This window comes from Dreissena polymorpha, chromosome 5, assembly GCF_020536995.1.
Source record: "Dreissena polymorpha isolate Duluth1 chromosome 5, UMN_Dpol_1.0, whole genome shotgun sequence".
Taxonomy (NCBI): Eukaryota; Metazoa; Mollusca; class Bivalvia; order Myida; family Dreissenidae; genus Dreissena; species Dreissena polymorpha.
In genome coordinates this window covers 22,442,430-22,457,968 of record NC_068359.1, presented here as the reverse complement: position 1 = coordinate 22,457,968, position 15,539 = coordinate 22,442,430, and the positions used below count along the sequence as shown (strand labels likewise).

The window sequence follows — 15,539 nt, the reverse complement described above, 5'->3', positions numbered from 1 at the left end:
TCATCTCACTGTGTATATGTATTTATGATAGTATTTATTTTGCCAAAAGCATGTTTTGCCGATTATGCGATTATTATTATTATTATATTATTATGTTTGCATAGAGCAATGTGTTCAATAAATTTATAACATAAAGTGCTGTCGTTTTTGTTTTATGCACTATGTGCATTACATGTATGTTCAATTATGAAACATCGCATGCAGAATACATTTAACCTGAATAAATAATCTTGAAATTAAACAATGTTGTTTTTACATGGCACAGAGGTGACCATCACAGGTGCAGTATTTTCCCGTTTTCACACCTACACGATATTATTCACACCTACCCGGCTATATATTATCAGTGGGACGAATCGCTACCCCTTTTCAATAGAAACATCAGTGGCACGAACAGGTAGTGGCACGAAACGACCATAACTCATCTTCTTCCATACCCCAATCCACTTCTGCTTACTCTTTTCACGCCATTTAGCAAATGCGAATAGCTTTTGCGTGAGTCATTTTCACACAAATCGCCATCGCAGAGCTCGGTAAATGAATAATTGTTATCGAACACAACGTTGTCGATCGGTGTTTGCTTCTTTTTCGATTTTGCAAATCGCTCGCTTTTATTTCGCACTTTCATTTTGCTAAGAAAATGTCAACAACAGTGACGTCATGAACACAAATATTTTATGAAACGAATTAATTAAACTTATATTTGTATTGTATAGTTATTAAAAGAGATAAGCAAATTTAACTCTTAAATAAAAAAATACAAATTTATTTCGTGTATTAAGTATAATTTCCGGACTTTACCGTAGATATCGCTTATAGCCGAAACTCTTTCCGAATACGGCGATATCGACCGACTATTCCCGATCTCATTAGGCACCTACTGCCTTAATAAATGCTGGTAGTGAAACGGTTATCAATAAAGAAATAAACCGTGTAATCGCTGTCGTCTTGTAAAATTGAAGAAAATACGCGTTGACCAAAACTGCGCTATTGTTAGAAAAACCACAAAATAAATATATTTTAATTATGTTTTGTTTTTACACAAAACCAGAAAGTTTCACCGGTTCGTGTATTTGCCCAGTGCCTGTAATATTTTATTATTGCCCTGTCCCTGTGATCAGTTATTAATTAAAAGAATTAGCTTTGCATTATTGGCAATAAATGTTGTAATAAATGTAATAGGCACACATGCAGTACTTATGTACACTAATTTACACAAAAAATCACCACTACGCAAGATATTCTTAAAACAAAAAAATATACATTGATCCGTAAAATAACTTCTCCTCCCATAAGCGAAAAAAACGCATTACATATTAGTCGCCGCACTTTAGTGCGACGCCAATCAACCTGTTAATATAAGATTCAATAAATGTGAAGATGAACACTTAGTTGCAAATAAAGTGCCCATGATTGACTGCAGCGGTTCATGTTTCCAATGTAAGCATTACACAAATGACAGCTTGTTTTAGAGTTTTCATTTTATTCGCAAATATTTATTTTACAAGCCATTCCCCAATAGTATAAACTGTAAAAGTATGGTTTCGTGCCATGATATAAAGCTGTAGGTAGGTTAAAGCCATGTAAATTACTTAAACAAACAATCGAAACAAAACAACTATAGCCGGACAAACCTTTCTTCAACTGGTGGGATAAAAAATTCAAGAACAAAAAGATACTAATCCAACAAGGAAACACAGTTTATCGAGATATTGTCGCGGAGTTGTCGGCGTTCGACTCGAACTATTAATATATAATTATTTCAAACATTTTCATGGCCCCGAACAGTCTCCAGCCATGATCGTAAACTGCAATTATTTAGTCAAACTAACACAAAGAAAGCATTTCTTTTACATAACATAATAACTTAAATGTCTCCTTGATGTACAAAAAAACCGGTACGCTTTTATATTTAGAGATCCCGGGTTCGATTCCCGCAGTTATTCGGCGTGTTTTTTTCTTATTATACATATTTGAGAATATTCCAAATATTAAACTGTTGTTGGCATCAACATGTAATTACATAAAAAATGTGAAAACATTTGAACCCCCCCCCCATTTAAATTCCTAAGTACAAAATTGAAATATGTTTCTGTAACTTATATTATAGAAAACTTATGTTTCTGTAACTTACATTATAGAAAACGAATTTAAATTCCACGGGTTAGGAAATGTATTCCTTCTGATTAGGTACCATGTAAACGTATATTTGATTGCGATTTGAGTTGCAAATGAACTATCCATCATTTTCACACATTTTAACATACTTTTTCACAATATAAACAGAGCTCCAGATAAGGATTTAGCCTAAAGGGTATTTTACCCCCTGATTGAATTGTTAAAGGGTATTTTACTCCGTTGTTTCAGCTACAAAGGGTATTTAGGAATATTGAGGGGTATGTTTCATTTCTATAGAAATCTGACATAGTAAATTGCGTGTTTAATCTAGAAATATTATTATTTGTTATAAATAAGTTCAAACAAAATAAATTTTAAATGATGATATGAACAGACTGTTTTTAAAATATTCAACTTACATGAGTTGTATCTCTGTCTTGATTGGGTCGTTCTTGCATATAGTATTCATATAGTACACGAACGTTATTTCGCAATTAAACCAAAGACCTGTCTTTGATTAAATTAAGTTATGGCACAGCTTGTACAATTGAAAATAAAGTCACACTACATGTGGTCTATGTAAGTTAACTATAACATTATTCAACAATTACATCGCTTAAAATTATTTTAACATTTCTAGACGCATCAAACTATGTATTTCTACTGGCACATTGTAATAAACAGTTACTTCCTGCAGGAGCCGCTGTTTGCTTGAAACGTCCCTTTTTCGAACTTAGAACACGATTTGCCGCCATTTTTATTACAAGGTTCTTTTGATTGACTTACTTTTGATTCAAAGGTTAACATAAACAAAACACTCAACTAAATTATTGATTCAACCGGTTACGCACTTTAATCGATCACAAATACGTACGTAAGATTTGTATTGCGTAATGTAACGTACTGGACCGGGTTTAAAAGCGTGTCTGTAATTTTTCAAGGCGTAAATACGCAGATACGCATCTTATCTGGAGCTCTGAATATTAATATTCGTTATGGACACAATGTTAGTCAGTGTATCAATAATTAGGTGAGCAATATGTACAGTGCAAAGTGAACTTTTTCGGATCTGGTAGTTTTCGTTTGCAAATGATGAAGTACATTTTAATCTTAATGCTAAGATGCTTTTATTGAAGGAAGCTCTAGTTGTCGGATACACTTGTTTATTTTATGCCTTCTAGCTTTTATTCTTCCCCTGCATGTACATATCGGACTACGTTATTCGACCTTTCATCTCCGTTTAAAGGTCAAAAGCGTTCAGACTTGAAGACGATTTAACTAATTAAAATGTATCAGTGTCCTATTTCAGTTGTTCTAATTTTGAATTTATACATGATTTAAATGTTTCAATGTCATATCAAATTATCGTATACGAATTAAAGCCTTAAGTTATCATTTTAATACAGCGTTCATATAAGTGTCTTAATTTAATGCAAAACGAATCGCAAAACTGCACACTCGTATCTGCTGACGTAATCACTTTATTGCATCATTGAATTTAACGCAGTTTCATGAAACAATAACCTATTTATTTGTGTTGGATGGTTGATTGTAATAAATTGTGAAAAACCAGTGTTGGAATACATCAATCGAATGAAACCGGTGATACTTCAATTTTAGATTTATTTAAAAGTGTGCAATGTACTCGAAAAGTACGTGCTTTGTTGAATAAATCACAATTAGTTTAAACCTATTTATTTTAGCTCGATTGCGTCGAAAGCCTTAGGCTTATATAAACGCTCTCGAGTAAATCACAATTGAGAAGAGTGTCAGTGAATTATTCCTGGTCTTTTCGAAAAATAATCAGGTAGCATTAAAAGGGTTATTTCGTTGATGAATAAGTCGTTAGCTTGTTAGTTGATCAAAAAATGTCCACAAAGAATGGTATGCTTACACCACCTTAAAAAAAAAGAACAGGAGGATGACCATTGGCAAATGTGTGTGTTATGTCGCGTGCAGGAGCTCAATTCATAATGGAAACAAACCAAACGTCGTATTACAGTTCTAAAACCTTACAGATAACATACTTTAATGTAAATTACAAAAAAGCACAACAAATTACAAGACATTGTTTTATTTCATTTCATTAGCAAATAGTTTTTACAAGCCAATAGTGTAAATCCGTTAAATTATAGTTTTCTTTCCATGAATTTAAAGATCAACAGAAGAATTCTGACGTAAAAATAATATTTTATAAAGGAATACCATATAATAACATTGAAATTAAAAAAAAATATAATAATAATTATAGCTAAAAAAACGATTATTTTAATGATCGGTGATTTCCGTAATGCGTTCGGCAATTTACGCCGCTATTTTCCCCCGATGACGTAGTCGAACACCACTGCGAACGAACACCCAGAACGATCTCCATTGTTACAAACAGTAACGCAAATTTCGCGAAAACGTCACTGTATACAGGACTATGTTCATTTCAATCTACGTTGAGTTGATTACGATTCGAATTATTACGTGACATCGCGGATCTACAGATAATGCGATGGTGCAGTGTTAAGCATTAAGATGCAATGCTCGTCTTGAAAATGGGAAGAAACGATTTCCTGCTTCCCAAAGGGCGATAGTATTGGGCGCAAATGGATTCCAGCCGTGCATTTACAACGGATAATCGACGGGACGGTGGTGGACTTTACGCCCAGCAAATATTCAAAGCTTTGCATAAAACATTTTAAATAACACGACATATTTTTATAACTAATTGTCTTAAAAAAACGTTCATAAATAATGTGTTGCTTACCTTTTTATTTTGTTAAATGTGAAAAAGGGCTCTTTACTGTTTATTATGCTGCTATTTCTGATATTGCCTTACTGAAAACAAGTTCATATTAAGAACCGCAAATAGTATCTTTTTACCAAATTTATTCAGACGATTTCAAATTGCTTCTTTAGAAATGGCGATGGTAAACTAGAAATAGTGTGTCATTTTACTGATTTCTTTATGTGGTGGATTTTCTTTTATATGATATATGTATGATTAGCCATTCAAAATATATGAACCAAACAAAAATACTCGTTCACTTTTAACAGAATAATTCAGCTGAAATTTACAATATCACTAGTAAATGAAATGTTCCCAAAATAGTTCCTAAAAAGTTCATGAGCTTGATTCAATAAATATGAATTAGAAGCCGACATGTGTCGTTTACCAATTACTCCTCATGTGGTGTAAATGTATCTTGATTGTAAAATATTCCATTATTCTATGTTTTCATAAATGAAGTAGCCATTGTTCAATATTAGTTATCAATTATACTGATTCTAGTTGCCAATTCCTATTAAGGAAAAACACAGGTGGGCCGGTCAACTCATACCTAAGTCAATTCGCACGTGTATTTTGGTCAACTCGCACTTTTTGAAGTCAACTCGACCCCCCCCCCCAAAAAAAAAATATATATAAATAAATAAATATTCTGAAATAGATGCAGGATATAAAATGATCAGTAGTTTTATAATTATCATTCATAAATATAATGTCTTTTTTAATTATCTGAATATAAGGTTGTCACAATTAACGTCTCTTTTACACCTGTGGTCGGTGTTTTTCACGGGTTATAATGTTGACTCGATCGCGAAGTGCGAAAATTCGGCATAGTTATCGGCGTTATACTCGCTAAATACGATGGTTTTAATCGAATAATGGCATGAATATGCATTAAAAGGGCCTTTGTACAGATTTTGGCATGTATTGGAGCTTTTCATTAAATGCTATATATTTATAAATTTAAACATTGGACCTAAAAATCTCCAGTAAAACAACAACAAAAAAACAATTTAAAAAAGGAAAAAAAGAAACCCGCAAGTGGACTCGAACCACTGACCCCTGGAGTCGATTTACATTATTTAAAATGTATTCATGATGGTGAGTCACCACATAGAGGCATAGAACTGCCGAATTTATCAGGTCAGAAATTGGATTGCATTTTATTTAAAACGTGTGACATGTAATAACCTTTATTGTGTAAGCTAATACATTTAACACGATACAAACCATACACGGACGTCCAACCAAACGAAAGCTATATACTCCATTGACAAAACCTGCACGTAGTGGCCTTTTTACTGACTAATGACCTTTGTACATCTAGTAAATGACACGAAAATCTTTCCATTGGATGGAAAATATGAACATATAGGCTCAACTAGTTTACCGTCCCCTTAGGACACATGACTAATTTATGACGTTTGCAAATCCCCTGAAGGCTCTGAATATCTTAACGATTTCCTATAATCATTAGCCACCAAAACTGATTTATTACTTCTGAATATTGAATCAATGAACTTAAAATGTACGGTAATTTGAATTGAAATCTGGTTTAAGAACATGTTAAGCATTGTATTTATCGTGGAATGAATACAAAACAACCATTCAAATGCACATTTGAAATTCTAGTTAAACACAAATTACAGCAACTGTCCGTTCAATTAAGTCATTTTTCTTAACATGAATAAAATTTAAAATCGTAGTAAAATATCTCATATCAGGAAAAGGCCGTAATACATGGTCTAAATGATGGATTACAATATAGAAAACAGTACAGTATAGTAAAAATAAAAGCAATCGCTAAAGTCCTATATTGTATTGTTCAAATGAATGAAATAGATAGATAATAACTTAATGTGTATTTAGCGGATTTTAAATACATATTTTTTTTTAATATTTTGATAAAGGACGTTGAGTTGAAGTGCAGAAACAACTTCAACTCTCCCTTCAATATTTCTAAGCTACTGTGTAATTGTATGTGTCTTTTTTTTGGGTGAATTTCATAGCTACACATTTGAGAAGAATTGAGCTACGTACATTTGTGGAAAATCTAATATAGTAATATAACACATGCAAACAAGCACAGTTGACTGGTTCAAACACCTTTCAAAATCATCTTTCTTATCGACTGAAATTATCTAATTGCAACTTAGATTGGTGTGTCTTAACGATACCGGGTAGAGTCGCTAGTTAACGAAAGGGAAGATACCGGGCTCAAGTGTAGATTAAATAAATGCAGAAGCATTGTCTTCTCATTTGTTTTGAACATGGTTTTCATTCCAAATAAAAACACGCATCAAACGCACGTCAATCGAGGTATGGTATTCCGAAAGGGTGTACATATTTGAACAAACTCAATGCGATTTTCTGAAGCAGTACTCGTCTGTAAAGTCTTCATCGACTTCAGACTTTAAACGGCAATTAAAGCAAAAATCACTAAGGTCATTCGTTGTATTAAACTTTAAGTACAGCTACGTTCCCGCCATCACGAGTGTAGCCACGATATAAATCGTGATCATGTTCGTATTCGTTAATTATAGTTGTGATCTCATCAGACCTTGTCGGGTCTTATCAGATCATAGAAAACAATCTTGTCAATCGTTTTAATCATGGAATTGTTTTGAACAGTTCCAAAAAATCTTGGATCAACTCGATCAATGGTTATGTATTAACATCTACATACAAACAAGCAAAACGGCACACCCGTTTTCCACATGATCACAAAATAAATAAGAAATTTATTAAGTACAATATATTGTATGGATTATAAATGGATCAACTGATGCAATCTATGTTAATTGTCTTAATTAAAGATTTGATCGTTATATGTACAATTTACTGTTCTAGTGTTTGAGAATTTTGTCAACAGATGTCAAATATGCGATTTATTCAAGTCCAAAAGGCAAAAAAAACTCAGGCCGTTGACTTCACAGCTTGAAAATTTTATCAACAATTAATGTTAAGATTACGTCATAATTTTAAAACGTTTCCTCTTTGTTTTATTGAACCATAACGGGTTTCTTTTCCGATAAAATACGAATGAAGAAACCAGTTTCTTATTCCTTATTTAAGCAAAATAAGGAACTGTTTCTTTTTACTTAAAACATTAATTCAAATGTACCAAAGTGCACTAAATATTAATGTCGATCATCGCATATGCAGAAAGAATATTACAAATATCTATTATAGTACATTTCTACTTAGTTCCCTTTTTCCGGGTAAATAAGCCCAATGGGATCAGTTGATTATTGAAGCAAAATAAGGAATTGGTATTTTCTTAACATTTAACCACAGTATACAAGGAATTAATTCAAGTAATTGCAAAAGTATGTTGAATAGTAAACTATTTATTGTGCCACATTTCTACATTTACCAGAACTCAGTTCTTTTTTCGCGCCTGACTAAAGAAACAAATCAGTTTCGTTTTCCTCATTCTTACTGAATACGAACTGACAGTTTTCTAACTTAAATAATATAATGAATCAAAATGTACTACCTATCGATGAACATAATGGTATATGTTGGTTGATATTTAAAATATTTATTTCAATACATTTCCGCTTAGCTTTATTTAATGATATCCAAGTTCCATTTTTCGCCGATGAATATGGAAAAGGAACTAGTTTGTAATTCCCTTTTAAAACCGAATAATGTCATGTTCTTCATAAAAACATCATCATCATCATCATCGTTCTTTTGACCGGTCTGGCCGTTGGCGGGAAAAGGGAGGGCGGCGACACAGATATCCTCCGCCAGTCAGGTCGGTTGTGGGCTGCTGGCAGTAGCTCATACAGGGAGTCGTGCCTGATTACATGTTCAAGTCAGCTTTCTTCGTTTGATGGTCGCCAGGGGTTCTTGTGGGCCAATCAGTGCTGCTGTCATGTTGCGCACGTACTTGTTGGTATAACGATCTGTGTAGGAGATGCGGAGCAGTCTTCGTTTACACTTGTGTTCAAAGGCCTGTAACCTTCGTTTTGTGTCCTTGTGACCTCCATCCCAGGTCCCTGCTCTTTCATAGAATCTTGTGGTGACGTCTTGGAATTCACTGCTAGTGCCACCCATGTGGTCAATGCAATCAGCAAATCTTAAGTTGAAAATTGGTCTGCCATCGATGGAAATTTAGGCGTGGTGTTCATGGAGGGTCTCCTGCATTATCTGTTCAAAGAAAATGTTTAACAACACGGGGAAGAGCAGACATCTCTGTCGGACGCCCACTGATGTCCTGAAGAAGTCACCCATCTAACCATTGAGAAGTACTGCGCTTCTGGCGTTTCCGTAGAGTTCTTGGATGATTTGCACCAGCCATTCGTCAATGTTGAATCTTCTCAGACCCTGCCTTAAGTTTTCATGCCAAACGCTGTCGAACTCTTTTTTAAAGTCGATGAAGTTGTGGAAGAGTTCACGTTGGTGTTGCAGGTGTTTCTCAATTATTACTCTGAAGTTGAACATCTGTTCCACTGTTCTCCACCCTGCTCTGAATCCAGATCTTCTGCCAGCAGTTCCTCTGGCTTTGATGGAATGACTGATGAGACGGATGATGCGGTTATTTCTTTTCTTTGTTATTTTAGCACAACTTGAGGCATCCATTTTTCGGTAGGGGAATGACCAGTGACTGGGTCCACTCTTTGGGTCACTACTTCTCCTCCCAGATATTTTGGCATAGTGCCGACATTGCTTCAGTCGTTACCTCAATGTTGACTCTGCAGTTGAAGACTTGTTCCACTGTGCTCCGTCCTACTCTGAATCCATCGTGCTCTTTTGCCAGCAGTTCCTGTTTATTACATTTAGGTCGGTTGAGTATAATGCGTAGCAAGACTTTGCTGGAATGGCTGATAAGGCTGATGGTGCGGTAATTCTCGCACAGCATGAGGTTGTTCTTTTTTGCTATAGGTATCACCAGAGACTGGGTAAACTCCTTGGGCCACTTCTTCTCTGACCAGATCTTCTGTCATTGTTGCAGTCCTTGCCTCTCCTCCGTTTTAATCAGTTCGAAAGAAGGTACGTTGTCAACTCCGGAGAATTTTCTGCCTTCAGACTGCGCACTGCCTCCTCCACGTCTGCCTTCAGTATGAACAGACTTTCGTCTTGTTCTTCTGGTCTGGGATCATTCTAAGGAGACTGGGGTTTTGTCGAAGCTGGTAGTTATAAAGGTCGCTGCAGTATTTGGTCCACCGGTTCAGGACTTTGACACATTCGGTCACGAGGTTCCCGTCATCGTATCTTATATCCCTGTCCTTGAGCTGACTGGTCTTCGTTAGGGTCTTGAAGGTGCTGTTGCTTGTGGCTATTTATTTGTAAATGTTTACACATCGCTCCTCAATCCACTCCTCCTTGGACTCTTTTTCATCTTCTTTCTCACCTCCATGTGCGCTTTATGGTATTTTGTAATACAGTCCTGGCTACTGTTCTCTATATGCACGTGCTCTCTTCTTTTGTAGCTGAGGTCCATTATCTCGGTCGTCACCCAAGGCTTGTTCTTCCGTCTTTGCGATTTTTCAGGGCTGCACATGTGCTACCTGTATTGTGCTTGAAATGCCTCTACTATTTCTAGATCCTTCTGTATTTTTAAGTCAAATTTAATTCGAGAGTTTAGCTTCCGTTTTATGGTGGTGAGAACTAAGTCATGGCCACTGCCGATGTCTGTGCCAAGAATCGTTATTGAAGTCGCCTTGTTTATGCTTGACTTTCACAGTTGCGACGCCATAATGCAATCGATCTATTTGTTTATGTCAGTTTGTAAAGGTGCAGCGTGTCGGCCAGGGTGAGTTGGTGGCTTTTATCGAAATACAGAAGCCTGAGCCCTCATGTCGTTGGTCTCTCCCATGTCTACTGACCATGACCAGACTTTTTAGGTGTCTGGTCCAACCTTGTTCCCTTTGTTGTCATCTAGATCGCTGAGTTAGCCCCAGTATCTAACTTTTCGCATCCACCCTGGAGACCGGAAGTGGAGTGCGCTCCGATCCGGCTTGTTATTCTGCGTACTCTAGAAGTCTATGATCCGAATTAGATCGTTCGAAAATATAGCAATCGAACAAAGAATTGGCTAATGTCCTAGCAGAGTTGTCGTTCCAGGCTCTCAGAAACACATGCAACCGTCATGCAAAAGATTTGGAATTGGTCAAGGATCCTTATTCGAAAGCCTTTATTTCGGACGAACACTTTCGGATATCTATTAATTTAGCCTTAAATACTGGTTTTATGGCTGTGTTCCGTCACATTGCAATTGTCTTTTTTATTTTAAAAGAAACACTTCACAAGTTTGGAAAATTGATACAGGTATACTTATAATTATGTAATTTGACTGGAAATATTCATGCGTTTAGTCGAAGATTGTTTTCGAAGATAAAACTGAAAAAATAATGTTCGGTCTCACTTTAGCTACGCTAACAAATCAAGATATTAAATCTTGACGTATGATATACTTATGCAGGATACGCTCAAAAGGTTAGTCCAGTCGAATTATCAGATTGTCAAAACAAAATCAATGTATTTTTGTCTTTTGTTTTCTTTCGTTCTGATATCCTCTTGTATTGTTTTAGAGGAGGGGACATATTAACTATTAAACACACGTATATATATATATATATATATATATATATATATATATATATATATATATATATATATATATATATATATATATATATATATATATATATATATATATTCAAAAACAACATTCTGAAGGACCTTTGATCGTGAGTTCCGCGGAAGCCTATTACGTCATTTTGCATTTATGGTGGCACATGAATTCGATCGTGTGCCAGACCCTAGATTATATATGAAAAAATATTTGTGCAAAAATGATTCGATGATAAATAAGACCTAGCTTATGTGTCTTCATATTGCTATTTTAACGAATGTGCGTCCTACCATTATTTAATTTTGTACAACGCGCCGGCCATTAACGTGGGCGGCTATAATAACAGCTCGATTTCAAACAATTTCTTTTTAGCCATCGTAAACAATTCGGAACTGACGATACGAAGATACGACTCATTTATGCCATTTTTACTTTCTTATACAACAATAAAACAATCTAAGTAACGAATTATGGATGTATTGTTCGATAAAAATTATTAATTGTAAATGATTACCGCTAATATAGAGATGATATTTATTGGATTTGGTGGCGAGTTGCGCAGTCACGAGTGAAAATATATTTTTTTTCTATTATCACGAGTGAATTAAAATAGTTAATCCACCAAATATTCCACAAATTCAACACTTATATATTTTGAATGCTTACAAATGATTCATTTTGTATATTTGCCCTTCCGGACAATATGATTCCCCGCTGGGCGCCGGTTCCGGTTAAACCATGAAAATTCTCGTTATTTTTCACAGTTTGAACCATTAAAATTTCAGTTTTAATTCACTGATATTTCTCTATAAACCATCGGAAAGAATAAAATAAACCCTTATCATTTCAAATATATTTCTAATGTTGTCATTGATTACCATTCACATGAATACATCTAACAATACAATCACCGAAGTACACATGTATCAACGGATTTGTTACATATAAGATATGTATGTAGCTGTGTACATTAATTAAGATTTGTAGATATAGTGTTAAAGCTATTTTTACACCAAATAAATACAATGTTTAACTTGTTTCTATGATTTCTGTTATTACTCGATTGATGTAGGATTTCATTAAGTATGTACATTTTTCTTCCTTATAGAGACTATTGAGAAGCGTATAAATAACATGAATATAAAACGTATTTATGTTTCAGACGATGTTGTCAGTCATCACAAAATGTGAATGCACCAAAAATAGGTGAGTCGTTAAACAAAAGGAAACTTATAGCAGGAAAAACGTGAATTTCCAAATTTTGGCTGCTTATTTTCATTCAAGAAGGCCATTCGTCTAGTGTAAAAATGGAAGAAAGGCTCAGGACTAAGGAAATGCAAAACTGGCTAAAATGTTGGATAGCAACATTCAAGATACGTGATGTTATTGCACAATTAGCCAAAGACGGATTTGAAGCATTTTACGACCATATACGCAGAGATATGAGTGCTAAACATGGTATAAATGAAGCAGATACATGCAGTAGGCATGCAGTAGGCATGCAGTACAGTAGTAAATGCAGCGATCAGAGTAAATGCCGCTTGTGTTTTGGAATATGTCAGTATATTTGGGACAACCATCGTTTCAAAAAAGGAAACCTAAAAGGACCATCATGGAGCAATACGGATTATACAAAGTGGTGCACAGACGCCTGGCAGCTAGCCAAGTGCTACATGGCTGCTACAGGTTACAAAGACGTGCTTAGTGCTTATACAACAGATTTCAATGGTATTGTTGGTGCTTTGTATAACTGTACATGGATGCAGAACTATTTTACAGATGATCTGAGTCAGACCAATAATATTTGCACAAAGGTATTTATGAATTATTCATTAGGCTTTTGAAAAATCTATATATATATATATATATATATATGTATATATATATATATATATATTATTTATTTATTTATTTATCTGTCTATCAATCTATCAATTTATCTCTGTCTGTCTGTCAGTCTGTCTGTCTGTCTGTCTGTCTGTCTGTCTGCCTGCCTGCCTGCCTTACCTGTCTGTCTGTCTGTCTGTCTGTCTGTCTGTCTGTCTGTCTGTCTGTCTGTCTGTCTGTCTGTCTGTCTGATTGTCTGTCTATCTGTCTGTCTGTCTGTCTGTCTGTCTGTCTGTCTGTCTGTCTGTCTGTCCGTATGTCTGTCTGTTATTTAATGCCATTGTGTTAGGTAAGACGCTTATGTACAAATCATATTTCAAACGATATTATATATTTATATTACAGGCACGGGAAAAGGTCAACAGTCTACGTCACATACATGACACTATCATATCAGATGTTGAAATGAACGAATTCTTTGACTGTCTTTTAGACCTTTTAAATGATCCTTCACACATGAGTAGTTTTCAGCCGGCAGTGGATGCGTGCAATTACCTTATCGAGGTAATACTTTAAATGTTATAGATGGATTTGTAATAAAGGGAAATATGTGGATAAAGATATTTAGTCAAATACTTAACAGGTTTCTACGTTTAAGCTCAAATTCAAAAATACTTTTTTTAAATTAAGCTTGACATAAATCTTACGCTGTAAACATCATAATGAACACAGTTCAAAAAAGAAGAGTCTATCGAGTACAATACGTTTGAACCTAGCGGAGAGAAAAGTCTACGTTTCATTCGTACTTAACACTTTCAAAAATTAACATAATCAACTTAAATTCTTATAAAAGAAATAGTTTTAAGTGACAAAAAGATGAATGTTTAACCGATTAGTTTAATTGTAAGGTGTAGTTTGCTTTAGTCCGTTCGTCGAATTTTCTGCATCGCGTAACTCGAAAAAGTTGAAAGTGATGAAACTTTGCAATCAAATTAACTAGAATATTAAATGTCCTACCAGTGTAATATAGTTGCGTTTTATATACATAAACGGAGTTTTTGATATTTTCAATCAAATAAAAACACACATGCCGAGCAAAAATCAAAACGTATTGCTGCTAGAGTAATGAAACTTTACATATATCATAAATTCAGTATAAATGGCCTATCAATGTGAATGAACTAAATTGAAATGGCGCAAGTTAACATTCTGGTGGATAGTTTTTAGTTTAAACCTGAATTATAGCCCTTTTTGCATAAGAAAACACTGACGTTGTGAGCTTGAGTCGAGTGTAATTCAAAAAGTATTGCTTTTAGAAAAATGCAATTTTACTAACGTATTAACCAGCATGTGAAACAAGCGGAGATAGGACATCTGGAAAGGAAAAAGGACAACTTTTAAACTATGGTTTCACATAACTCGATATGTATTTTTGCAAGAAAGATACAACTTAAGAAACTAATAACTAGTCTTGTTGTGAATTTGGATATTTTGTGTTTCGAAAATTGGGATATTTGAAAATAAGAGTAAAATATGGCGGCATCCGTATCCTACCAACACATAGGTACAGCTTATCCTTTATGAAACTGATGATATTTAAGCATTTTTTGCATTCTGTCGTTGGACATGTGGTTTAACATGATATGTACATTTATTCTAACCGTGCATTGTTCTATGTATGAGGATAATACTACGTGTTTTTCAAAATTTTAGATACTTTTATCGTAATTTTTACTTCTTAAACGTCTCATCGCCTTCTCTCCGATATGGAAACACGTTTTCCACGTCTTACACTTTTTGTTTAAGATTCAGCAAGATAGTCTGCCACTATCCAACCAAACGATAAAAGATACTATGGCAAAATTATATGAGAAACAAAAGGAAGGTAAATATACTGCACAATTTTAATGCAAAACATCACAATATGTGTAAGCCATTTTTGCACACACAAAAATTTTCCCATCGTCTGTGCTCATTTAAATTGTAACGGGTCGAAAACAACAGATAGACGACACGACAAATTGATGTACTGACCGCCAGATAATTTAAATATTCAGAGATTGGCACCGGTTTGATTAAAGTGTAAAATGTACTTAAGGGAACGTAGAGGATATAAATTTATTTCATCTACCAACATTGACTTATATTGACTTTATAAGACATAAGAAATAAGCAAGTGGTGTAAACCATATAGCAGCGCCCCATCCGAAGGCCTAAAGAAACTGTCAGTAT

The 15,539-nt window shown here is 34.6% G+C and overlaps 1 protein-coding gene across 4 annotated transcripts in view; it reads left to right on the top strand.

The window, feature by feature from the left end:
- LOC127881338 (uncharacterized) overlaps positions 1–15,539 on the top strand; it is a 38,265-nt gene that overhangs the window by 6,021 nt on the left and 16,705 nt on the right. For all 4 annotated transcript variants that reach the window (XM_052429100.1, XM_052429099.1, XM_052429098.1 and 1 more), the window contains exons 2-4: positions 12,643–13,294; positions 13,713–13,871; positions 15,114–15,192. In XM_052429100.1, coding sequence (XP_052285060.1) covers positions 12,788–13,294; positions 13,713–13,871; positions 15,114–15,192 — 745 coding nt within the window. In that variant the 5' untranslated portion in view covers positions 12,643–12,787. The remainder of the gene's footprint in view (positions 1–12,642; positions 13,295–13,712; positions 13,872–15,113; positions 15,193–15,539) is intronic.